Source organism: Pleurodeles waltl, chromosome 1_2 (assembly GCF_031143425.1).
Source record: "Pleurodeles waltl isolate 20211129_DDA chromosome 1_2, aPleWal1.hap1.20221129, whole genome shotgun sequence".
NCBI classification, from domain to species: domain Eukaryota; kingdom Metazoa; phylum Chordata; class Amphibia; order Caudata; family Salamandridae; genus Pleurodeles; species Pleurodeles waltl.
Window position 1 is genome coordinate 1,227,116,283 of NC_090437.1, and position 27,839 is coordinate 1,227,144,121.

General features: G+C 43.8%; 1 protein-coding gene across 1 annotated transcript in view; it reads right to left on the reverse strand.

Moving 5' to 3' along the window:
* Positions 1-27,839, reverse strand: part of FGFRL1 (fibroblast growth factor receptor like 1) — a 271,998-nt gene that overhangs the window by 115,830 nt on the left and 128,329 nt on the right. Inside the window, exon 3 of the mRNA XM_069204210.1 lies at positions 17,734-18,006. Within this exon, the coding sequence (XP_069060311.1) occupies positions 17,734-18,006 (273 nt within the window). The remainder of the gene's footprint in view (positions 1-17,733; positions 18,007-27,839) is intronic.

Here is a 27,839-nt window from a genome sequence, read left to right on the forward strand (position 1 = left end):
AGGCGCACCTGGACAAACGACTTCCTCTCAGTTCACTGATTAAAGCTCCAGAATTCATGTTTAAGTTATCATCACTTTTAACATATGCCGCTCAATGCACTGATTTAACCCGAAGAACCAAGGTAAAACGCTTCCACATGTTAAAAAAAAAAACAATATTAAGTATTCTGAAGAGACTTTGTCCGATTTTACATATTTTTTTGCATGACTTGCATGCCAAACATTTCCATGGCTCGGCTCGTGCACGGGCTCCTAGAGCCCAGCCAGACCCTTGGCCTATCACTGCTTGTTAAGTTGTTGGCTCGCGCACCCGCGTGTGCAGCCGGGTGAGGCGACCATGCTGACACCGTGAAGCTGCGACGCTCCCGTGATGCCCCGCGCGTGACGTCATCGGCCAGACCCCGGCCCCAGAAGCTGGCGGACAGACACACACCTAGAAATCAGCCAGGCTGACAATGGAAACAAACGGCGCTCGCACCGCTGCTGGAACCTGGCAGCACTTAAGTAGCCAAGCAGACCCCGAGTGTTAAAAAACATAAATCTGTCATCATTAACGGGGCTAAAGGGTCGCCAACCTGCGCACAAAGCCAGAGCTCTGTGCCTAATCCAGGGGCACGGAGTTCAGCACAGAGCAAGCCTTTCACAAACTCGTGGCCGCTGAGAGATGGATGGGCGACTTAACGCCTCCCACCAGCGCCAGCTCGGAGAGCAAGGGAGGCTTCGAGCTCTGGTCGGCGGTGCACTGCCCAGTTTCTTCTTTTCCAAGTGCACAGCCAACAACATGCTTAATAAACAGCGCAAACCACTGCCCAAGGGCCTCGGTGACTCTTCCAACACAACTGCCGGAACAGTGGGGTTACTGGAAAGAATTATAACACGGAACAAGCTCTCTCAAGGGACTTGAATCCAGTCAGGACTCAGTTTAAGCACGCGGCCTTGCTGACCAACTCAATCACTTTAACGCTCTTCCTCGGATCAAGACTTCAAAAGACATAAGTAGGGATCCAGTCCACATCCGTGACTATTCTTCATCGGACCAGACAGCAATGAAAGGACGGAATTACACACAGGCTTCCAGGGGTGAATACAGGAATCGGAACCAGAAAGAGGATCAGACATCCTCTGTCTTCAATTGCCATCATTGCCCGGTCCAAAGGGAAACCAAAGAGAAGGAGTGAGCTCAGCAACAATCTACTCAAGCAGGCCTCCAGCTGGGGGCTCTTCCCTACAGTGGTTGGTTCTACAGAGCACCCCAAACAAAGCACTAAGTCACCTGCTTTCGACAATCGGACTAGAAGTGGACAGAGTGGTGCCTGTGTGTCCCCACTATTAACATGTGTCCTCTTCCCTTGTGATTTCAAATAAACTATTACCGTGCAAAAATGTACACTTCTTACAATTGCAACGGCTGGAAAAACTGCATGTGCAACACTTCTTAAGAACGCAGGACTGCCTACCAGCGATGATGCAGTGCAGGCATTCCCTGACAGCTGCCATCAGATCCAAAAGTAGCACTGCCACTTGGCTGGTATTACTGGTGGCATCGCTTCACGACTAGGAATACATCATTACTTGGCATGTACTTATAATTAAATGGGCATGTAGTACCTGCCTCTGTTTCGTATAAGACCTAACCTCCTGGCCAGAATGGGGAAGCGAGTGAGGTACCCCCCCCTCTCTCTCTAGAGAGAGAGAAAATACTTAATTTGGTCAAAACACCGACCTGTTTCTGTATTTGAACACACATATACATTAAGTGAAACACTGAAAATAAATATTTTTTCAGATCTTTTGCTTAAGTATTATGTTTCCTGTCCAGTTTCTAGGAATATCTCTATCCAAATTTAGAGGCTGGAAGCAACAAACCAGACAGCCTAAGTAAATGTGTGACAAACACACAACGGAGAATATGAAAGGTGAGTAATACAGGGAGTGCAGAATTATTAGGCAAATGAGTATTTTGACCACATCATCCTCTTTATGCATGTTGTCTTACTCCAAGCTGTATAGGCTCGAAAGCCTACTACCAATTAAGCATATTAGGTGATGTGCATCTCTGTAATGAGCAGGGGTGTGGTCTAATGACATCACCACCCTATATCAGGTGTGCATAATTATTAGGCAACTTCCTTTCCTTTGGCAAAATGGGTCAAAAGAAGGACTTGACAGGCTCAGAAAAGTCAAAAATAGTGAGATATCTTGCAGAGGGATGCAGCACTCTTAAAATTGCAAAGCTTCTGAAGCGTGATCATCGAACAATCAAGCGTTTCATTCAAAATAGTCAACAGGGTCGCAAGAAGCGTGTGGAAAAACCAAGGCGCAAAATAACTGCTCATGAACTGAGAAAAGTCAAGCGTGCAGCTGCCACGATGCCACTTGCCACCAGTTTGGCCATATTTCAGAGCTGCAACATCACTGGAGTGCCCAAAAGCACAAGGTGTGCAATACTCAGAGACATGGCCAAGGTAAGAAAGGCTGAAAGACGACCACCACTGAACAAGACACACAAGCTGAAACGTCAAGACTGGGCCAAGAAATATCTCAAGACTGATTTTCTAAGGTTTTATGGACTGATGAAATGAGAGTGAGTCTTGATGGGCCAGATGGATGGGCCCGTGGCTGGATTGGTAAAGGGCAGAGAGCTCCAGTCCGACTCAGACGCCAGCAAGGTGGAGGTGGAGTACTGGTTTGGGCTGGTATCATCAAAGATGAGCTTGTGGGGCCTTTTCGGGTTGAGGATGGAGTCAAGCTCAACTCCCAGTCCTACTGCCAGTTCCTGGTAGACACCTTCTTCAAGCAGTGGTACAGGAAAAAGTCTGCATCCTTCAAGAAAAACATGATTTTCATGCAGGACAATGCTCCATCACACGCGTCCAAGTACTCCACAGCGTGGCTGGCAAGAAAGGGTATAAAAGAAGGAAATCTAATGACATGGCCTCCTTGTTCACCTGATCTGAACCCCATTGAGAACCTTTGGTCCATCATCAAATGTGAGATTTACAAGGAGGGAAAACAGTATACCTCTCTGAACAGTGTCTGGGAGGCTGTGGTTGCTGCTGCACGCAATGTTGATGGTGAACAGATCAAAACACTGACAGAATCCATGGATGGCAGGCTTTTGAGTGTCCTTGCAAAGAAAGGTGGCTATATTGGTCACTGATTTGTTTTTGTTTTGTTTTTGAATGTCAGACATGTATATTTGTGAATGTTGAGATGTTATATTGGTTTCACTGGTAATAATAAATAATTGAAATGGGTATATATTTGTTTTTTGTTAAGTTGCCTAATAATTATGCACAGTAATAGTCACCTGCACACACAGATATCCCCCTAACATAGCTAAAACTAAAAACAAACTAAAAACTACTTCCAAAAATATTCAGCTTTGATATTAATGAGTTTTTTGGGTTCATTGAGAACATGGTTGTTGTTCAATAATAAAATTAATCCTCAAAAATACAACTTGCCTAATAATTCTGCACTCCCTGTAGCTGCATTCACAAAATATACTCAAGCCACAGTGGATCTGTGCAGCTACCCATGTTTAAACCTTATTTAATTTTTTATTAGCTCTTTATGCACTGATAGTGCATGTGTGGACATCTCTTAGCTAAGCTCAGAGAACAGATCCAAGAACCTTTGTTCAGTTGCTACCAAAATCTAATGGCATCAGATAAGAGGGAAGAACCAGTAGACATCCGGTCTAGATTAGACAGGTGGAAGAACTTAAATGGTAGAGCAATGAATGAGCTGTGATCTACTGGACAAGTTGCTGACCTTATTGTCTAGTTCTTGCACTTCACTAATTAATCAGTTGATTCTGGGCAAATGACCACATCTCCTGCAGCCTCACTGTAAATGAGTCATGTAAATGCAAACAGTGTAGTGTGCCCTCTGACACTGTGCCAACTATAAGCTCTACCCCTTCATCCTGATTTTTATAACGTCATCTCACAGTCCCAGAAACATCATACTTTTCTAAATTAAGTGCCTCACTTTCCTGCTACAATAGAAATATTTGATGTAAATGATTACACCGTTCTTTGGTGCTAGGTCAACATTATATCTAAGAACTGACAAATAATAAACGAGAGACTGCAGCAACAAATGAGAAGAAACGTCCACCCTTTATGTTGGTAAAAAGGTGCAAATACTGAAAAGACTTTCAAGAACACGTCGCAGAGATTACGCTCTAACGTAGTACTCCTAGACTGCACCTTCTATAGTCTGCTTGGTTGATAAAGGGCTGTCAAGGGCTGGTCAAGTGTAAAGCCTTAATAGGCCACGACTGACATTACACTGAACTTCCTCGCACAATGGAAAATACGGATGCAATTATTAGCAAGGTTGTATGTAGCAAGGCACACAGTAGGCTAAGCATCTGCAGGGCATTCTGGGCTAAATGCCTCCAAATGTTCTGCATGCCGACAATTTTTAATGGCAGTAACTACATATTGCAGATGCCTAAAGCAAGACTGAGCATGCGGACAAAATTATATATACATATATGTACGAATTTTATGCTTGCATTCGTGGAAAAAAATCGGTCCATTTCCTTTAAATTGGAAACAGGTGTTGGCACCTTTTTAACACAGCTTCCATGTTACAGCTTCTCACACAGGCGGGCACCAGAACTCCGTAAGAAACAGGGGGCCTTTGTGTTCGTAGCATATGATGGAATAATAAACGCACTGCACTGCACTCAGCAATCAAATTAAAACTACCAAAAAGTAACAAAAGGCTTGTAAATGAAAGAACATGGGCATCGTAATTCAGGACATAAAGCTGGTTTATCACTCCATGGTGAAGAGAGAGGGCTCCAGTACCAGGAGCCACAAACCCAGTGCTCCAACATTGCCCCTTTCCTAAGGAATTTTCCAGAGAACGTTTGTTAGAGACAAAGGTGAACGTAAGCAGCGGTTTCTAGCAGGAGTGCAAAAACACCCAAGTAAACATCTTATCATTAGTCACTCACTGTCACATTCCTATGCTCCTGTCCTGAGATACTCAGGTCTAAGCATTAAGCAGGAGTCTGGCCTGTTTACCATTCTGAACTTTATGGGGGGAGTATTTCTAGAACATAGTGTGGGCCAGACCACTCTCCCCCACAAGAAGTTGGCAGCCCACTGTTCAGATGGCAGCAATGATTCATTAAAGTCACCTGTGATTGTCTAAACATCATTTACCCACGTGTTCACCCCAGAATACGGAAGAGGGACTCCATGGTATGACAAGTATAACCTTGGTACAAACTGGATTACCCAACACTTGTCCCTGGAGGACAAGTCCATGACTACTGCTAGCTTCCACACTACCAGCAGAGGGAAGGCACATGTCTTGCTCACATTCAACACCGGCATTCTGGAAGGTGCTCTCTGAGCACAGAGAAACAGTCACTCCTCAAAGGCCTCATTGCTGACAACTGGTCAAGTACCTTCACGTCACTATTGTGAAGTACTGTGCTATAGAATCCAAATGACCCTTTTCCACACATTTTTTCATTCAGTTATTCTGCTCCACACAGGCATGTCTAATAAGAAAATGGAACCAGAGGAATCCAGAACTTTCAGTGAATGGTTTGAAGGTTACCTACCAACTTTGAGAATCAAGTTGCCGCCTTGCAAACGTCTAAGCTGGTGAATGTTACTGGTCAGGAATCCAGTATTTACAAATGCCTTCCACTGGATACACTTGGAAGCAAGGTGACTGTTAACATACTAAAATGCTGTGTCAACAGGTGCAGTTGATTCTACCTGCATTTCCCATTTGGTTACGGGAATCTACTGGTTTGAGTTGGCATTGTCTCTAAACGAGCAATACATCTCTGGAGGGCACATATTCTAAAACTCATATGTCCACAATAGATCCAGGAATACTATCTGCCATCGGCCAACTGGAATTGCCAATAAGAGCAGTCAGAGTGAAATGGACTCCGACCAAAGCATAATAATGTGGATTTGTGTTGTATCATCATGACATTTTATTCAGCCACATCCCATTTTACAAATCCCCCACAAAAATGTTTCTCCTAAATTTTCACTTAATTTACCTATCTAAAGCTTCTGCAGACCAGAGCATGAGTTTTACATTTCTATAGTTCCATGTGATTAGCAAGCACAAACCCCAGGGTCTTTCATCCGAGAGCCTCAGAAGTATGGATTTCAGATCCTGTGTTGTAATAAATACAATTAGCAATAAGAAGCATTTGGTAACATTCACTAGTTGTATAAATGAAAACCTGACAAGCGGCATATAGCCCCATTAAATGAAAACTCCGCTAGCAGCTAGAGGACGAACAAATTATGATCTTTACACTTTCTTAGCGCCAAATGAAAAGCCACCAGCTCCACAGACACAACTGCCTGCGACTGTGGCTATGGGACATTATTCTGTCAATATATCTCAGGGGAATTACATGGCGGCATGAGGGATCAGCAGATCTGTGCTTTCTACACCAGTGGAATGAGTAGGTCATTCAGCATACACCGGATGAATAGGAACTATTACTAAACAAGATGCTAGCCCCGCTCTAAGAAAATCAAACCCGACTCCCTACGCCTTGTACACAAGTCTGTGTACAGAAGATGTCCATTATCCCTTGCTTTAAAGGCCACATGCCATACACCAACTCACAGCTTTAGTTCCTCCGAGGCAATCTTGATTTCCATTCATTAACCAAGAGGACCCATCAGTTGAAGAACATTTTTGGCACAGGCAGAAGTGCCCTAGAACTCAACACCAGAAGCAATAGAGAAATATTAAGTTATTTTAAATTCGGGAGAGCAGTTGAAGTATTACTCTATCAATACTTGCCCGATTACTTGCCGTGGCCCTATAGTACAGTACTAAAGGCATGAGTTCCAGTTTACAACCTACTACAAAATACAAAGAAAAAAATAATTTAATACTCTTAGATTGCCATCTATAATTAACTATTGGGACGTGAACCAATAAGAGCCAGTCATAGGCAATAGGTTTCTGCTGTTTAAAGATCACCATGATAAGGGAACTCAGTCCCTCTCAAAACATCTTTTATTTTCCCATTGATTCCTCTCCATGCACCGCCATTCGAGATCGGAATATGCGAAGACAGACTGAAGTGAACCTATGACCTAACAGTCAGTTATCATGTGTGGACCCTGGTATTGAAAGGGTTTTACGTACAGCTTCTAAGGGCATACTACCAAATAGAGCAAACATGCCTTGTCCCTATTTAGGAACTGCATGCTGCTGAAGTGGGGAACACTAACCACCTGTCTGGTGGACTACACACATGCAGTACACTTTGCTGTCCTTGAATAACATCTGATCACACTGAACTGTAACATTAAGCTGCCTGCCTCATTGGAGGGCTGAAGACACTTTTAGATCAAGTCCCCAGTATCAGAAATAAACTCTGATCACAGATGAAAACCCGCCTTCCTCTCTTCCCTTCTTCAGAAAAACCTTAAGAATGTCCTCTTCCCAAAACTCCAGGATCCAGGCTATTGATCAGGTGTAGAAATCATTCAATGCCTAAAGATAAAAAAAACAGAAGTGAAGACATCGGGCGATGGCCTGGCAGGACTGATATGGTGAACTGATTATCCAAGCACACCACAACCTGGGTCCCTTGAACAGCGTTTACAGAATGTGTGCGAGTGCCTCGTGTGGCTGCTCTGCAGATCGGGACATGCTCGGGAAAGCTACAGAGGCTCGAGCTCTAGTGCAGGGAAGGGAAGCTTGCCTCTTTATTCTCACTACTACTAAAGAAACAACACACAATATAAGAGCTGTGGATTTATAGGAAGCTTATTTACAAAGCATTTTACCGGCTCAGTAACTAGCAGCCTATGATTTTTAACAAAGTACACTGGTTTGTTTTGTCTATAAAATTAATATGAAGCATCCACAAAAAAATGAATTTGCATCTTCATGTTTTTCTTTGTAGTCCCACTACCTCTGGTCCCTACTGTTGAAACTCTGCTTTCACTGGAAGTGGCAAGAGGACCAACACGGCCGTAGCCAGCCACAAACAAAAAGAGGGGGGAAAGTGGGCTAGCCCGGGCCAGCAAACCACAAGCCATTCATACCCTTTTCCACTCGTCAGCCCAGCTTCCTTTCCAACTTCAGACTGAAGAAAGCAAGGTACAAATGTGTGTAGTTAATGATTAGGGAGTGCAAACCCTTATAACGGCTTGCAGATTTCTGGCACTACTATCATTAATGCACCATGCGGGAGCATCTGGCAGTTACAGGATACTTCACTGGGATAAATACATATTTCATTTAAACCCAGGAATGCTAATACAGACGAAAGATGTTTTTTCTTCCTGTGCAGTTTTCAGCTCCGCTACCCAAGTCCCAAATGTTGTGGTAAACCACAGAGCCCATTACTATTTCCTCTTGGTAAATACATAAGTATATTAGTTTTAGTAGATAATCTGCTTATTCTGCTCTCTCCCCATCTCAGTTATTATTATTATTAGTAATAGTAGTAGTCTTATTAAGTATTTTGAAAATTAGCTCTAACGTGCACACACATATTGCCACAGTGTTTGGTTATCTTGCAAACTCTTTGTGATACGTTTCCTACTTCTACCATATAATGCTTCAATTGGAGTGCAGAGAATGTTAGGCACAGCTTGCTAAGGACGAGCCACAGTGGTGGGAGCATGGGTTACACATTATGCCACTCCATTTCTACCCATTCGTTCTGTTCTATACTAAACAGAAAAATCATAAGATGTGGTTTGACTGGCTACTTACTATTCTTTTTCATTTCGTATTTATAGATTTGGTAAAGCCCTGAATGTAGCTTTTCAGCAGCCTTAAGTTTTTTTGTGAGATCAAAATGAGAAAAGATGGACAGTTAATGTTTTTGGGACTAGTCCAGTCTTGGTCTGTTTAGTTGATCAAAGGAGTGGCTGAGGAATTGTCAAGACATTCTCTAAGTATGAGATTAGTGGAGTTGGAGAGGTGCGAGAAGGAAAACTCCTTCCACCTGTTCTTTGATGGGGCTATAAAAGGCTGTCAGGTGGTACGTCTTAGATGTCTGGCTAGTTAAAGATGTCCTAGATCCACTTTGTGTGGGGTTGAGGCCTCAGCTAAACTTATGGCTGCGTAGAAGTCTTCAACCCCAGCGAAACCTCAACAAGTCTTCTTCCAGCATTCCTATCTTGCAGACGAAACTCCGAACAAACTATGCATTGGTCATGCAGAGATCTTATGCCAAAGCACTTTCCATTGATTGTGCATGTGAACAGGAGGCTAAATGAAGCTGATCTTCAGCTCCGGATCAGTTTGGAAGGCTGGAAAACGTTTGAGAGGTAATGTAGGGTGCATCCAGGCAGCCGGACTGTACTAGTAATTGAGTATACCATTGTGATCTTTGATTGGCAGTCAATGGCAGTTCTTCAGTGCAGGAGTAATAGAAGTAAAGTAACTTTGGGTAAATATGAGCCATGCAGCATGAAAGTACTCTGTGGGGTTTATTAAGCAGGCCTGCATACATGGAACAATAAGAATCTAAGCCGGACACAACCAATACGAGGATCTATCTGGTATGTTGATGCAATTGTAAAAATTCACTGACAATTCACTTTATACAGAAGACAGTGTAGACCGAAAAACAATGCATTGGCTCTGTCCCTTTTTCAATCACTATTCACAATGAGGGAAATGCCACCAAGTCAATTGGGTATGGTGTTACCAGGATGGCGGTTGTGGGGGAGAACCTGGGGGATTCAGAAGAAGAATGTGGGAGTCTGATTTCCTCTTTAACCCTCTACAACCCACATAACTGAATCTGGAAGACAACTCCATTGAGCCAAATAATATGGCTATTGTCTGACAATATGTGGTGCCCTTAAATACCTCCTATATAACTTCTGCTTCCAGTTTCACGTTATGGCAACACTGAGTCTATCCTCATTTGCCTTTCACACATGGTAAAGCTAGCTGCCTTCAAAATTAAAACTTGTGATGAGCATGGCCAACAAATAGTGATGCTGTGTAATTTCTCTCTGGATCACATAGCATTTTGAAAGCTCTCTTTTTCAACACAATATCAACAACTAATATTGACCAACATGGTGGCCTGATAACCTAGCAGCCCCAATACATGCTCTTAAGAAACCAGTACTGCATGAAAAACTCAAACACCTGGTACTATCTAATTCTAAACCATGCCCATTGTAACGATTCTCAAGCTATTTCAACATGTAAGCAAATCCTATTTACTAAATGTAAAACGAACTGAATAGAAGATGAACACATTTTTAGAGCCCAGTCACTGGTATTTCAAAATATCCACAGCCAGAGTAATTAATTACTCAGCAAGATGCAGCCGTGCCTCAAAGTCACAGGGTGCCATAAATACAGTTGTCCCAAAGTAGAACTTCGTGTTCCACCTTGTGACATGCTGACCTGTAGTTACTGAAAGATAACACAAAGGCAGCTTTTACAAAAGCATACCTGTTAACTCTCTAGCATTTGGCAGGTATCACCCACTTTTTATTTCTATTCAGCAATCAGACAAACTAATGTCTCCATAGACTTTAGGCGAGTCATTCACTTCTCAAACCCTCCAAAAAGTGTTAATTTCTCACTGACCTCAATGGGATCAGCCTCTCAAACACCTGACTTCATCTACATTTTTGAGTCCAGCAGTTTAAAGGCATCCATAGGGAAAAATTGAAAATTCAAACAATTTAGGTGACCCTGATAACAGAAGACATTAAAAAAAAAAAAAAAAAAAACTTTCCTATCCCTTCTATACTGAAACTAGTTTAGTGGCACAAAGGGGATGGAAAGCAACTAACTCCGAAAGAAATGTAAGCCACTTCAGAGGAAAGCCAGGTTTTCCAGGACTTTTGGAAGGAGATGGTAAGTACGCCACATGGCAGGTGTCCTTTAAGAGCAATTCTGAATTGGACTAACTACGCCACCAGTAAAACCATGTTTCTGGTCTTAAACTACACTCTTCCAAACTTTTGTGTTCAGTTACCTCAATATAAGGGTCCAATAGAAGGAAACTAAAACTTTCGGATCCCATTAGTTTGTTTAACTAGAAACAGAGTTCTGGTTACATGAAGTCATAAAGGCTCCTTTTTGCCCGACTCATTTTACCCAGATAAGGACATTGACCGTTTATATTCGGTCAGGATTTTAGCCTAAATATTGACGTCAGAAAGGATTTTATGCCTGGGACAAAGTATAAAAGCCATCGACCCCAGCCCAGCACTTCCATTCGTTCTACATCTTTAAACACAACAACCAAGATTGCCGCCAGTGTTTTCTCGACAGTACCTTTCCTTTTGCAGTATAGTCTGCTCATTAGTCTGCCCGATTTCGTTCCTACTGTAACGTGCTATTTCCACAGTAATGCCCTCTGGGAGAAACTGCACACAGGCAGGCTTGCTGGGATGAATTTAGTCTGTTAGACTCCTGGAGGAGAATTACATAAAGCCTCCAGTTCATAAGGTCGCAGTGAGTAATGGTGTTTGCGCTCTCCGCAGCATAAACAAATCCGCGCGCCATCACTTTAGCATTTATCCTGCGGGCTGACAAGCTGTTGGTTTTACAACACTGCAGCATTATTTCAAGTAAACAAAAGATCCTCCTCATGGCGCAGATTTTCAAAGAAGAAAGTCGCAGCATCTGCCAGACACATCAGACGCTCTCATGAGGGCCAACTGAAAACCTCGCTCAGTACCAGGAAGCTGGGCTTTCACTATTCTTCCAAGCACTAAAATGGCCATGGCAATTCTTTTACGAACATGCCTTTGTAGAAAGTTTAGCACCTGGGAGCAGAGTCACACAACCTTCCCAGCGCACATAAACACTGTTTCCTTGCCATCACAATTGCCAGATCTTCATTGTCTGCAACTGAAAACCATTATCCTGGTTGCGGGATTTCTGTAACTACAATAAGTCACCCTTGTTTCGAACATTCTTGATAGCATAAAAACAGCACAACATTCCGTGACACAACATTAATGTACCAAGTTCTTTGTAAAGGTAGATACATAGGCAGAGCAGACATTCGACACATCAATATTTAAATGTGCTTGGTCACGGCAGAGACAGGTTAGCATTGGTGTTCACGACTTCCTGGACCGGGAGCTCGCCAACGCGTAGAGGACCCCCGTGAGAGGTGAGGGCCAGATGTGACTGGATCCAGGCAGTGGCACAATGGTGGGCGCTGCAATTCAAACAAGCCCATTGGCTGGCGGGCACTTGTTGGGGGCGCCTGAGGCAGGGCAGCCAGGCAGGTTTAAAATGGGACTCCAAGTCCCATACAACTTCACCTGATTTTTTTGCCTGGCTGCCCCTGACAACCGCCAGCGCGCCTGCATCCTGGGCCCTGCCCTCTGGAGAATTATTCATTTTTGCCCATCCACCCATCCCCTATAGATAGCCCTGCTCGGGGAGCGTTCTTGGAGGGAAGGAGTCATGTTTGGGCACAAAGCAGGCTGGACAACCTTGGCATCAAGAATAGAAGTGCAGGTGAATTCAGGATGGAATCAGAAGCCTTTTACCTCAAACCAGGGCTCGGGGTGCTGTGGGGTGCAGAGAAAGGCTCGGGACGCCCGCTAACACGAATGTCCATAGCCTCCCACTGTACCCCATTACATGGCCTTGGGAATGAGGGCGATGGAGACGGCGCCAAAGGACCAAGGTATGGCCTCATTGCCCAGGACCATCCCCCATTGGGTGCACAGGGGGATCCCTTATTAGGGTTGTCCTTGGCATGGTTTTATTTTGGGGGCCAATTCTCATGCTGGCCCACGCCCCCTCTATCTTTAGGGGGCAGGTGAGTTTCGCCTTGTAAAGTGTAAATTGTTTTGAGGGGGAACCCGGCCCACAGTCAATAGTTGATGCCACAGGTCCCTGGGGGGTGGTCAACCATGACTCCGTAAAGAACTGTTGTTAGGAGAAACCATGTATTAGTTGCCCCATAAATAATTTGAGATACATATTGTAAATAAGGATGCAAGAATACTGTAAAAATGTTATTATGTTCTTTAATGTCGTTTTTATGAAGTTGTAATAAATACGGCCTGAGAATTGTTATATTCTCTAACGAGGAAAGTTGCCAGCTTGTTTTTGTCTCCTGGAGTGGGTGGAGAGGGGGGTAAAGAAGGTCCAACCTTGCAGGGGAGAGGAGGAAAGACTGGAAGCCTGGATGAATAATTCGGTTGTTCGGGATAGTTCTTGGTCCGGTCCCCCCACCTGTGTCACTGGACACCGTTCCTTTCCCGCACATGTGGTTCTAATTATCTTACCATAACACTGCTCGAACACATCACTGTTTCTATCATCCAGGTGGAAAAAAATGCTGAGAAACAAAGGCATGGCGGTTGGACTTAAGAGGGCTTGGGGCATGGCTCAACATCTCTGCATATATTTTATTTCCCTTGTATTTTGAGACTGATCCATTACTCACCATTATCTTATGGCATGCATCTGTGTCGTTACTTCAACGTAGCGATGAGGATGGGATGCCGGCAAACGAGGGTGCAATGTGAGGAGACCCGCTGCCAAAGCTGAACATTTGCAGTTTGGTGGCACATGAGTTCAACACCATACAGCTCAGCTGACACTGAGGCATGGCCTGCTGTATGGTGTGTTCAGCCATCATCATGTTAGTGAAAATATTTTTTTCCCAGTCACAACACACCCAGGAGGAGGGCTGGCATATTTCATCACAAGAAAATGCAATGACTTTTATGTTATGTAAAACGTCCATTCCCTTATATTCAGAGCGCGCCAATATTTATTGGACAAATTGTCACCTGGAATTCAATAACTACATTTTTTTGGTGTTCATGGCAAGATATACAAGTAGTGTAACTAAACAATAACATAGAAATTGCAGCAAGCTGTCACACACTTAAAACACCTGAAGTATATCGAACTCATACCTTCATTTCGCATAAAATAGATCATCATGAACCAAGAAAGGATGCAGCTGGTAATGTGATGTATATAAGGAGGCTCTGAAACAACTCACAAGAAATGAATGTGGTGACCTTGCCATTTAATTTGGTGCTTAACTGCTAATCAGTAAATGCTTAAAAAGAATTCAGATATGTAACTTACATTTTAAGTGGTTTCAGGGCATTGCCAACATGTGACAGTAAACACATTTCTTTCCCTCTGTGCATGAGATGACCAGCTCTAGGAAGGCAACACATGGCCAAGGAGGAATAGGGGCCACACTGCAAAGCATTCTGCTAAGGCACAGAGGTTGAACGTACCAAGCTGCGAGATGTAGGACATGTGCAAACATTCAAGCCAATCAACAAACACAGTGAGCCAAAATGTGAATACATTGGGAATATAAGGAAACAAGCTGTTTACAAAGTTACATTTCTAATAGCATCTACATCAAAGCAGATAACTAGCGAATTGTAATATTTGTGCTGTTTTTATTTTATATTCAAGATTTGGAAACTAAACTTATCTATACGCTTCAGTAGATAAATGCAAGCCAGCTGCCAAGTAGTGAAACAGGGCTGCAAAGAGATGTAGCACTTGTTTGATGGTCATAAGATCAGGTTTAAGGGGAACTTTGCCAATAATTCACTGTGTGGGCACGGTGCCACTTCAACACCGTCATCATCTTTATCCTAACGTGGAGCCAATGGAAGGAATCTGTGCTAATCTGTTCTGTAAAGTGCTGGAGTCTGCTCAACAGGCTACTAGTTGTGATCTCTTTGTCAAAATTACCAGTTGAAGAATGAGATACGTTTCTCAGTGTGTGGCTGCAAATTTGTTAACACTCTTAATTGTAATAGTAATAAAGATGTCTCACTTCTCTTGTGGTTCTTTTATGGTACTCTTGGATATGATGAATGGCCCTAGACCTCGTATTCAGCACCTTTAAAAATGCCAACATATAGAACTGACAGTAACAAAACCAAGGCTATATCACAGGAGTTTAAATCTGTAAGTCTGAAGGTAATGGAATCTTGATCCACGACTTGCTGATGTCAGGATTTCCATTTACGTTCTAGATTTACCAGGAAGGGGGCTGCCAGAAACTGGCACCAATTCTACACCCCAACTATGACTAGGTGGCTTAGCAATTGCAAAGCAAATGTTTGAGGAGATCAAAAATATATAACCTGTTAACATAATTAACGATGAGAAGAAGGTGATCGCCACCATAAGTAAGTAATCCAATAAGAAACATCTGGCATCACACACAGCAGAAGCTGTAGATACCGCACTTGACCCTACTGGTCTTAGGTGTCTGCTGTTGTTACTTTGAAAGTGATCATGCAGAACCAGGCCTATCCCCTAGAAGCAACTGCTGAAAAACGAATTATGATGGTCACTGAAATCTGGTTTTAGGAGTCCTCCCTTAATTATGGAGTATAGTCATAATTATTGATATAAGTACAAATAACATAAAAGTGACTGGTTACAGTGAATTATAAGACAATGCCTTACAGACGTTCTGGTGATACCACTAATCATGTGTTTGGAGTTTGAATCGTTTATTAATGTAAACTAACTACATTCGCTGTATAGAATTATGGTTGGTGAGTCAAGAATTTCTCAGTTCATTTTCTCCTACATAAAACAGTTTTGTTTTAAACATAAATGTTTTAAACATGGACAAATTAAACTGCAAAATACAGAGCAGTTCATATTCTGGCGGGATGTACTAAAAGGAATAGCAAAATATTATACTGGCCAGTTTTAGCCGTGCAATTAGCTTTAACCCCTCCCCCAACAGCCCCTGAGAATTCTTTTGTGAAATTATTTCCTTTGACACTTGAGCACACTGTTGTGTCAATAAATACATTTTCATTTGAGTCTCCAAAGAAGCTATGTCTTATTACAAGTAAGCGTCTACCGCCATGGCCCCTAGGTATCTTTTTAAGACAGCATCAGTCCCCGGGAATTGAAAAGAGCCACTGTCATCTCTCTATTGAAATCCATCTTTAGACACATCTACTCTAAGTAATCAGTGACCTATGTCACTGCTGCCTTTCAATGCCAAGGCAGTGGAATGAGAAGAGAATTTCCAACTTATCTCACTTATCTTAGATAATGACCTATATCCTTAGATTCCGTTCAGGCCATTTCTTGACCCAATCATGGAATTGAATTGTACTCACAGCAGTTCATGGTGAGCTTTGTTTGATTCTCGGTCAAGGTGGCACTGCTGCCTTGATTCTTCTGAGTGTATCTGCTGCCTTGAATACTTTGTTCCACATGGCTCTGCTAGAAAGGCTGTGTGGGTAACTAAGGACACTGGTCTGGATCTCCACTTTCTTAGTGAACTGTGACTACATGGCCACTATGGCTCCTAATAGCTCTTCTACTACACACGTGATATGTTCCAGGGATGTGTTCTAAATCCCACCCTGATCAATCGTTATGTGGCTCCTCTGACAGACATGTCCTATCTTTCAATATGACTTGCATGTGTTATGCATATGAAACCCAGCTGATCTTGAGGTTACCTATTAATCCTGATACACCCAGCAGGAATTTTCACAGTGGCATAATGGCTGTGCAAGTTTGGAGGACACAACTACCTAAAATAAATTCTGAAAAGAAACAGAAGTGTTGGTGCTTAGTGGCCCTCCTAGCTGGTATCCATTGTGGTAGCCATAAGTATTAGGACATTATCCAATGCTAAACAGACGAATTAAAAGTTGTAAGGTCTGCTTTTGTGATAATTTATCCTTTAAAATTCAGAACTATAAGGTATAGTTGTCATGCTTTTACCAACTCAAAGTTCTGTAAACGAGTCTTACTTTTCTTCTGGTGAGTTCACATTTTAATATTCTGCAATAGATGTGGCACTCTTTTGGACCATGCCAAAGTCTTGTACTTAGGTCTTTGTGACTGGTTCAAAATGCAACCGACTGCCTCTTGATTTAATTGCCTAAGACCACTTCTATTTTCGAACACTGGAAGAAACTCTACATGTCGCCAGTTCATAAACATGTTATTTTTAAGAACTGTATCTGTTTAACAAATCTTTAAAACAACAGCTCATCTGTTATTTCTTGGTCTAAGGATGAAAGGGAACGACAGGGATACTGCCTTTGCTTGTCAAGGAGCTATCCTTTGGAAATCCCTGCTATTTGATCTTCGTGTATTTAAGGAGTACATGCTTTCTAGGAGAAAAAAACTCGAAGTATGGTTATTTACGCTGCAAGTGGGTTTGAGACACGTGTATTTTAATTTCAAGTTTAAGTGCCATATGCTTTGGAAATATAAATAAATACCCAAATAAACAAATACAAGGTTATCCTTTTATTGGTGACCGGACGGGTTTTAAAATGTGCTGAAAAAGAGTTTAAACTTGCTTGGCAGCAATTATCACTGAATTGCAGCAACGGTGGGGGCAGGGGGTTTGACAGCTATTTTTGGAGATATGCTGAATCAGCAAAGGAACTATTTGCATGAAACTTTATGCAGGAGAATCGATACCTGAAGGAGCAAAGGACGTCAATTAGGTGGTGAAGAGGTACTTTGTTATTAACAGCCAACCATTTGTGAATTATGCCGATTATGGAGAAATCAGTAACAATTGTTTGGTACAGAAATGTAACAAACCATGCAATAGTTTAATAAATGTTGATGATATATCACCAAATACTCCAGCGGAGTACGGATGATAATGATGGTCAATGCTGTGTACTTCACCATCTCTTTACAACGAAAAGCGACATGCATTTGTTTTTGCTTGGGTCATGTGAAGCAGAATTGCATTTAACTCACCAATAACGATTAAGGTGTAATTCACGTTGACACTCCCAAAGCCATTGGTGGCTTTACAGATGTAGGTGCCGGCGTCTTCACTCTCTACTTCCTTAATCTTCAGACCCTGCTGGAGGACGCGGAACCTGGTCCAGCCACTGTGGATGTTTCGCCCACCTTTCATCCACATAGTAAGAGGAGGAGGGTCCCCAATGACAGGGCACAGAAGCTTAATAGTTCTTCCTAGTCTAACTGATTGACGGTGGATCACTTTGTCTGCAATTTGTGGTGGCCCTGAAAAGAAGCAGATTAAAAAATTGCTTTGCTTTTTATTTTTAAACATTACTAGTACAATTTACTTCTTTACTGTAAACATTATGACACAACAATAGCGTACATTTCTGTATAACACTTAGAAATCATGAACAATCACTGCACTTGAATGTTTCATATTTGATGTACCAGTCTTGTCATATTTCACTCAGCACCCATCCTCCCAAAATCAGGCATTCTATTAGCATCCACTACTATGTTCTTTGATGTGCTCTTTTTACAGGATTTTAGCCTAAATGTGCAGAAAAGCAATAAGTACAATTTGAGAATATTTTTGAAAAGTTGAGAGGTCATGAATGCATAGGCACCCTTCTGTGTTTAGAGGCTTTATTTTAAAAATCTACATTTCAGTCTGAACCCCTGCGCCCTAATGTCAAAGATTCAGCACATTAATACCAACATGGATAAAAAACACAAGAACCAAACCGCCTTCAAGACTGTTATGAATGGCTATTTTTATTAAGACAAACGTATTGCATTTCAGAATCTCTTTCTTTAGATTCACAGTATGAATGGGTGAAACGTCTAGTTCGTAGGTCCATCGGGCAGAATTCCTCCCACACTCCACGCAGATCGCAAATGGTCCAGGCAAAAGTATTCCCTGAATGGCTCCGGGGTCTAGCGATTCAGGCAATCGGATTGGCAAAACAGCAATAATTCATGGTGCATTTAGGTCGAGCAAGGTAGTGGAAATGTATGAAAACAGGAAGACCTATGATTAGTTAGTTTGTATCTTATGGTAACTTCTTATCCCTTTATCAAGGAGATCTCATGTTTAATGGCTAAACTTATCCAAACCTTATTTTGATATTTAACTTACCTGTTTGCAGGTCCTAGCTTATCAGGGCTTACTTATCTAACTTATGTGGAGGCCATCAGTCCACTACTCACGAGATTGCAGATCCTTACGGTTTATTTGAATTGTTCTATTGATGGCTACCAGCCAAATCTTTCATCATAACTAGTGTAGACATTTTTGTGCCCACCTCCGAAACACAGTGACCTCAGTTTACATTGATTGTGATCACTTGCAATACACACAGACCTGAATGAGTTCACTTTTTCAACATTTGCTCTAAGCATTTCATAGAAAGTACTTTAACTCGTAATAGTACAGTAGAAATATGAAATCTCTGAACCACACTAGTGAAGGATCATCTCCTAATTGCTCGTCTTGACCATATGACCTGGTTCCGTAGCCTTGAAAAAGTCACTTTCCCTGACCAAACACGGATTGGCTGTCTACAGGCAGTCAACATGATGCAACGCTTTCTGAAGTGTACAAAGGACTAATCTACTATCCAATAACCCATGATGTGAGAACGATCGTCAACTTAATGAAAACAACTTCTACAACTGAATCTGAACTGACTGATATGTGTGGTATGGTACTGTTATCATGTACCTCTATCAGCACTCAAGGTTTTACATACACATTAGGCAAAGCAAAAAAATCTGTTTAGGGTTCATGAAGTTATAAACAGTATATTTGTGTGGGTCTTCGCCATTTCAACCACGTTTCATTGCTTCAGCAACGTAAAGAACATGCATGCCTCAAGAAAGCAAAACGCAGCATGCCTTTATCTGAACCACAGAGGCAAACAATTCCAGCAAGCCATCCCATCAGAAACGTTCCAAAGAGACCTGGTCACATGCAAACAAAAAAACAGAGTGCATGGCTGGAGATGGGCAAGGTGCAGAGGTGTTAGAACCCGCAGCTCTTGAAAACAGAGCGGACACTTACTGGAAGCAGCACTCTCTCATTTGGAGGTTACTAGCCAGTCAACCAGGGTGACTTTTCTTCTGGCAATGGTCTCATCAATCAGATCTTAGATAATTTGCTAAATTTAGATTTTGCTCTTAAGTATTTGGGTGGCAAGATTTAAGAAAAGATTTGCATCTTCTTACCAATTTCTCATGTCCCTCTGCACCTGCGCGCTGTAGTTTGCTACTTTGCAATACAAGGAAAAAGAATGTAGCCAGATCCGTGATGGCACAAAGACCATACTGGGGAGCAAAAGTCAATCAAGGGCAAAACCAAATAATCTTCAAACTTATAAAGCTGCACTGCACCAAAAAAATCAAACCATCCAAATCGAGGTAATTTCTTTACTTGCTACATCTTCGATTCTTCAATGAGCCCTCCATCTGCCATAAGCCAACATGCCTAAATAAACGATGTGGCACAATGTGGCACCTTTGGTGCATCACATGCTACTAGTTTTCCGTTTCTGCAATCTATATACCTGTTTTAAAGTGCAACTCCAAACAAAATAAAATCCTCCAAGCAAACAGATATTTCTTTTAAAAATGTTAGACTGTCCATACACAAGCACTACCTTAGAAGGATAAGCAGTACCAACAACCTGCCATTTTATAACAAAAAAGCATATCCTTCTAATCTTTCCTAAGAACTTGTGGTGGCAAGGTGATGCCGTCAGCGAGCATTATGCTCTCCTGCCAGCACAGACTTAAGAGTCAATAGGGAATCTCTTTCTTTGCATGATACTGAATAGCAAAGGCATGTGTTTTGTTGTGTATTACTCTACGGAAATGCCAGAGTTTAGGATGTGCAGATAAACGGGGCATTCTGTCGACTGGAAAATGTTGAGGGTAGTGACTGCAAGCCCATTGTGACCAGCTTGGAGAGTGAGACGCAGGACTTTGTTAGCACGCTTTGTAAAGAAATAAAAAAAATAAGTCTTTATTTGGGAGCATCACTCAGTGTCTTCCAGAAGGGAAATGAAGTAAGGGCAATCTATTACGAGACAGCACAGAATAAACATTGTAAACATGCTTGTGCCAGATGGTTTACATCCCTGAAACTTTACTAGCCCAGTGACCCTCGCCTAAGGGCCACATAACAGCTCTAAAAATACAACCAGTTAGTGCCATGTGTCTGCTACTGCAGCACCTTTATAAATGTTTGCATCTTTTATCTCTTCACATACTCGTACATTCTGCCCGTTGAAATCCCAATGGATAGCGGAAGAGACCGTAGATGAATAATAGGAAATGCAGAGGCGCTCCGGCAAAATGCTGAGTGTTCCAGAGGGCCACACCGAGGAAAAGGGGGTAGCAAACAACCCATGAAACAGGACTGACAAACACCTGAATGGGGGAGAAGCCACAGCATGCTCCATCATTCCCGTTGGGTTAGATCTCCCAGTACAGTTAACACTGAACAGTCAATTAGGCCATTTGGGACATATAACGGGGCCTTTTTTTTTTTTAATGGAGAAGAGGTAGAACCCTTGAAACCCAAGTGCTGCAGGGAAAAGGGGGAGTAGTTTTCGGTGATGCAGCACCGTAGTGGCTCCGGGGCAAAAAAAGCAACCAAGGGGGCATATTTTCCTAAGTCGCATGGCATCTGTGCTACATCACGGCCGGGAAATGTATTATATACCACATTCTGATGGCTTAGGAGGTAGTCCTTATCTCAAGCACTAAAAGGGCATTTCTGTTTTTTTATTCTAATGTGGTTGCTTGTGGCTCCCAGTTGTAAAAACAAATGTTTCACTAGAACAGAAATCCCACTCATTCACAGGCAGAAATCAGACAGAATGATTTTAAACTATGGGCCCGTGAAAATTTGCCTCAGAATATTATGCTGCGTCAAACTACATAAACATTAAAGCATGTATCCTATTTGCATCCTGAAGTGTTATCGCGGCGGGAGAGCAAAATCCTCTGCTGTATTTATGTCTTTATGTATCCCCTGGCACATGTGTTCGGAAGTTAACTTCAACAGTTAAGTGCTTAACTGTATCTGCCCTCTGCTTCATGCAGTGTCAATCCATTGTACCCGGACAAATGTGGTCATTTATTGGGCTGGTCTGAGAACATGAGCAACAGGAATCTCAACATCGCCATGCTGCATGAAGGGAAGCATGTCCCACCTGTCTGCTGCAGCAGCTGGGACACGTCCAACTTGTGCCCCACTCCTGTCCACCACCATGAAGTCTAGCAAGCGGCGCCACTTGGCCCCAAAAGCCTACATATGTCGCGTCAGAGCTTTAGGCTGTTCTGCTCAAGCAGCAGCAGAGAAGCAACAGAACTCAAACAATTTCCATAAAGGCATTTTAGTAGACTGCTTCTGCGCATTTTACTTTTCTACAGCATCTTTAATGAAACAGAACCGGTGGAACAGCGATTAAGTGGCAGTGTGCATTGTTCGGCCTTTGCATTTTCCTCATAAATAATTTAGCTGCAAATCCCCAACATATGCAACCAAAGAACTCGAACAATCCAAGACCCACAAGCACATCACTTGCTTTTCCCGTCATCTGAATCAAATATTGCCTAACTAGAAGTATCAACATAGGATTATTTTTTTCTTCATTTCAAGGGGTTACTATATTTGAAAAATACAAAACAGAAACCCAGAAGAATGCCAAGTCAGAATAAATTGTAATATCGTCGGGCGATGTAGAGTTTGAACTCACTTTCATGATTTCTCGAGTTAATTGTAGGAGTTAACAACAGAATAAATGGCTTGTGTGATATTGTATTACAGATAATGTAATCATATAAAAGAGTGAGTAGGTAAGTATATAGCCAATAGTGATGGAAGAAAGAAACAGAAACTAGTCAAAAGAATAAATCACGGCCAGCTCCAATTTTCCATATGAGATGTGCTTATGTGAAGTCTAGGATCAGCTGTTCCATGGCTATGCCAGAATGAAGAAATGACCACATTGTGTGAGTATGTGTTCATCGAGTAGATGGGGTTGTTTTCTGACATATTCATCACGTTTATTTAGGAAAGCTCTTAAAACATAATATGAGGGTTTTTTTTACACGATCCTTACCAATACAACAGAAGGCCATTAGCCCTAGGAGCAAGGTTGTTCCATTTTCTGCTTGGCCCGGTGTAATACTGTATTTAGCCTGCGTATCCATTGAAAAGATATATCGAAATAGAACAAAAACAAAATGCATTGACACAAACTGAAACATGGCTACAAAGAAAGTAAAGTGTAAAGTGTCAAAATCAGAATTTCCTGTTCAACTATATCGATGTGGTGAGGTAAGGTTCTCTCCCTTACTACCCACTGTACTGGACCGCCCTGAGCCTTACAGTCAATCTACACAAAATTACAGCCAGCACCATCAACAATCTTAAACGGGCCCATCCATATTTTTTCTTCCCTACAATATTCTGCCAACACCGCTGAGTACAGACAGCCTGGCAACAATGACTGACCAAAGAAATATACCAGTCAAGCACTGTGCCTAGCAAGCTGCTGTTTGAAGCTGCCAGTGCTTCCCTTTATACAGAAGGTTTCATCCTCTGGAACAGCGTTCCCTGTTTGCTCAGGCTCAAACAGAGCCTCCTGACGTTCTGTTAAGAGCAGACGACCGACCTTTTCAACAGCATTTTGGATCAAATGAAAATATAATGCTACTAAAATCTGACACTCAAAAGATCGGCAGTTCAAATAGCTTCGCTATGTAGCTGGCAATTGTGTTAGTGCTTACTATGCCCCCTGTAAAACAAAAAAATACAATTATGGCAAAACACTACCGAAGTGGCTAGGACTAAGTAAGCAAGCATTGTTTGGGCCTCGTTCTATACCACACTCAATGATACTGTGGCAATGTACACAGCGGACTCATCCTTATCCTGCATTATTAAAAGTGGTAAGTGATTGTTTCATACTGACCACATTTATCTTTATTTTTTTCAGCATTAAAAGCAGTTTTCTAGAACCCTTACACTGGCCTGTGTCGTATCTCTTCTTGGCTTACATCGTCAGGGCCTATCTGAGAGCGAAGGCTGTTCTCTGGCTTGTGCTGCAACGAGTAATACCAGAATTACAGCACCTTAAGAAAAACTGAGTAGAAGAGACAGTGCTTATGTTTTTGTGATTTCTCACCCATTTTGCACGGTGGTGCACTTTTCTCTGGCAATGGAATCAGGCATTTTCCTGACCAATGGGCAGTCCATGTGCGGCTGTTGCAGTTGTCTTTTAGATTAACGTGGCCAGCCACTCTCCACTCCCCCAGCCGCCCGTCCTTTCCTCCAGTGACATAAATTGTTAAACATGTGATTTCAGCTTCGCATTCCTGCCTGGCCTTGAACCACTTAGAATTCTAACCTGGGGAGGAGGACACGGTTCGTTTGGATGGGACGTTCTACAGTCAGCCTAACTGGAAGGCTCCCTTAAACTTCACATATGGCGAGCATACTGGGCCCTTCTCTGGGTCCTGGGAGACCATTTGCTATGGTGCAGTTCAAAGCGAACTTTATTAACACATTAAACATAATTACAAAGAGGAAATTCCAAGGAAGGTTGGACAGCTTGGACAGTTTTCTGGAATGGTGCGTAATTCATAATATCCACATAGTGTGCTGTGGAGTTTAAAATGATGCAAGGTAACTCTTTAGGAGCCCCAAGGGTTATGTTTGTCTTTATTACTTAATACAAAAAACGAACATTTTGGTGAAAGAGGGGGCCTTTTGAAGCACTGCCTTGGCAAATTGGGTATGCTGTTTTTAATCAAAGCACCCTTTGATTGTAAATGAACAGAGTGGCAGGTTTATAGCCTGCAAGTATTAAGACGTACCGGCCTTCACCGGGAGTAGGCCCAAGGGAAGTATCCTCAAGCATCCAACAACATGACTACTTTTTATATGCCTCTTCGTGTCTGAGGCAGAGTCCCAATCTGGTTATAGCTTCTTTAGAGGAACGCTTACCGTTTAATCATGTAAGAAAACAGGTCATGGAATATAGTTATTTGCCATTTATCACACTATTTGGTCAAATGGGGGAGCCGCAATTTGAACGAGGTATTCACAGATCTGCAGGCTACGACGTAACCAATGCTGTAGCATTCATACATCTTCTTATCAATTTAATTTTGCAATATGTAGCCGGGGTCGGTGGTTCAGAAAAGTACCGCAGTCACTGCAACAGTCTGCATTCGACCACATGACCTCTCTGCTCTCTCTTATCCTACGCTGATGATATGGTTATTGCTGTTTCGCCTCATGCTATTAGTTTTCATGCTATTCGTTTATTTAAATCACTGTAACAGTCGCTGATCGTCCACATTTTTACGCACCTCGCTGCAGTAGAGTGGAGCTTGTAGGCGAGGGTACTGCCGGCCACAATCAACTGGAAAGGAGATGTAAGTGACAAGCAATATATATACAAGCCACTCATTTTTTTCAGTAAACCTAATTTGGTCTTGTTCTACAGAAAACATATTCGAACAGCTTCTCTGGCACCACAGTAAAGCATTATTGACCTCAAAGGCTGATGTCAGCCCAGGCAATGCCAGTGTTAGCGGGCTCCCACTTTTTATTCACAGTTACACATGACTGCAGTCGCCGGCGCAGTACACCAGCGCGAGCCATCTGAAAGTGCTGTAAAGTATTGTGCCACCGACTGGAAAGAGGCCTCCCTGGCAGCTGCTGGACCTGTGGAGTGGCTCCCCGCACACACACAATATCCCGTCACCGATTTCATTTCACTCACTCAACGACGGGCCGCCCGCGCCTCTGCAACGACGAGCGCCGGCCCAGACGGCCCCGGGCCGTGTTTGTAAACAGAGATCAACGCGGCAGATTCGGACCACCCACCCGCCTCAAACGTTGTCATCTTCAGTTATTGCTTCGGAGTCGAAGCAATCAGCCCTCCCCGGGTAATCTATTCATCTCGCCGTCTGGCGGCTTACGGCGAACAGGCCGCGCGGGCCCATGTCACATGATAGCCTATGCGTTGACGGAGCGCGTGGGGCAGCCATGACAGGCATCTGTGACGTCATCTCAAAAGTCCGCGTAAAACAGCTGACGTCCCAGAAGCCTCTGCGGCCATGCGTAAAATAACTGACGTCCCAGAAGCCTCCGCGTCGTGCGTAAAATAACTGACGTCCCAGAATCTTTCGCGCCGGAGACATCCGCACTGCAGGTGGTTCACATTTATGAGGTCGGGCGTGTGTTGTGTCCGTAGGTCCTTCAAATCAAATCAAATCAAATCATTAACATTTATAAAGCGCGCTACTCACCCGTGCGGGTCTCAAGGCGCTAGGGGGGAAAGGGGGGGTTATCGCTGCTCGAACAGCCAAGTCTTTAGGAGTCTCCGGAAAGCGGAGTGGTCCTGGGTGGTCCTGAGGCTGGTGGGGAGGGAGTTCCAGGTCTTGGCCGCCAGGAAGGAGAAAGATCTCCCACCCGCCGTGGAGCGGCGGGTGCGAGGGACGGCAGCAAGTGCGAGGCCAGCGGAGCGGAGGGGGCGGGTGGGGACGTAGAAGCTGAGGCGTCTGTTGAGGTATTCCGGTCCCTTGTTGTGGAGGGCTTTGTGTGCGTGGGTGAGAAGACGGAAGGTGATCCTTTTGCTGACTGGGAGCCAATGCAGGTGTCTCAGGTGTGCGGAGATGTGGCTGTTGCGGGGTACGTCGAGGATGAGGCGGGCCGAGGCGTTTTGGATGCGTTGCTGGCGGTTTTGGAGTTTGGCGGTGGTCCCGGCGTAGAGGGTGTTGCCGTAGTCCAGGCGACTCGTGACAAGGGCGTGGGTCACGGTTTTTCTGGTGTCGGCGGGGATCCAGCGGAAGATCTTGCGGAGCATGCGGAGAGTGAGGAAGCAGGCGGAGGACACGGCGTTGACTTGCTTGGTCATGGTGAGAAGAGGGTCCAAGATGAAGCCGAGGTTGCGGGCGTGGTCTGCGGGGGTCGGTGCGGTGCCGAGGGCCGTGGGCCACCAGGAGTCGTCCCAGGCGGACGGGGTGTTGCCGAGGATGAGGACTTCCGTTTTTTCAGAGTTCAGCTTTAGGCGGCTGAGCCTCATCCAATCTGCGACGTCCTTCATACCCTCTTGTAGGTTGGTCTTGGCGCTGGCGGGGTCCTTGGTGAGGGAGAGTACAAGTTGGGTGTCGTCGGCGTAGGAGGTGATGATGATGTCGTGCTTGCGTACGATGTCGGCGAGGGGGCTCATGTAGACATTGAAGAGTGTCGGGCTGAGCGATGAGCCTTGAGGTACGCCGCAGATGATCTTGGTGGGTTCTGAGCGAAACGGAGGGAGGTAAACTCTTTGGGAGCGGTTAGCGAGGAAGGAGGCGATCCAGTCCAGGGCCTGGCCTTGGATCCCGGTGGAGCGTAGGCGGGTGATTAGGGTGCGGTGACAGACGGTGTCAAAGGCAGCCGAGAGGTCGAGGAGAATGAGGGCGACTGTTTCACCGTTGTCCATCAGGGTTCTGATGTCGTCTGTGACTGAGATGAGGGCGGTTTCCGTGCTGTGGTTGGTTCGGAATCCGGTTTGTGAAGGGTCGAGCAGGTTGTTGTCTTCCAGGAAGGTGGTCAGCTGTTTGTTGACGGTCTTTTCTATTACCTTGGCTGGGAAAGGTAGAAGAGAGATGGGGCGGAAGTTTTTCAGGTCGCTTGGGTCAGCCGTAGGTTTCTTTAGTAGGGCGTTGACTTCAGCGTGCTTCCAGCATTCGGGGAAGGTAGCAGAAGAAAAAGAAGAGTTGATGACGGTCTGGAGGTGCGGGGCGATGATGTCGTCGGCTTTGTTAAAGATGAAGTGCGGGCAGGGGTCCGAAGGGGCGCCGGAGTGGATAGAGTTCATGATGGATTTGGTTTCTTCCGTGTTGATGTGGGTCCAGTTGTTGAGGGTGATGTCCGGGGAAGCGGGTTCAGTGGTGTATGGTTGGGTCTGGTGTCCGAAGCTGTCGTGGAGGTCGCTGATCTTGCGATGGAAGAAAGTGGCGAGGGATTCGCACAAATCCTGTGAGGGCGTGACGGCGTTGGCGCTGGCGCTGGGGTTGGAGAACTCTTTGACGATGCTGAGGAGTTC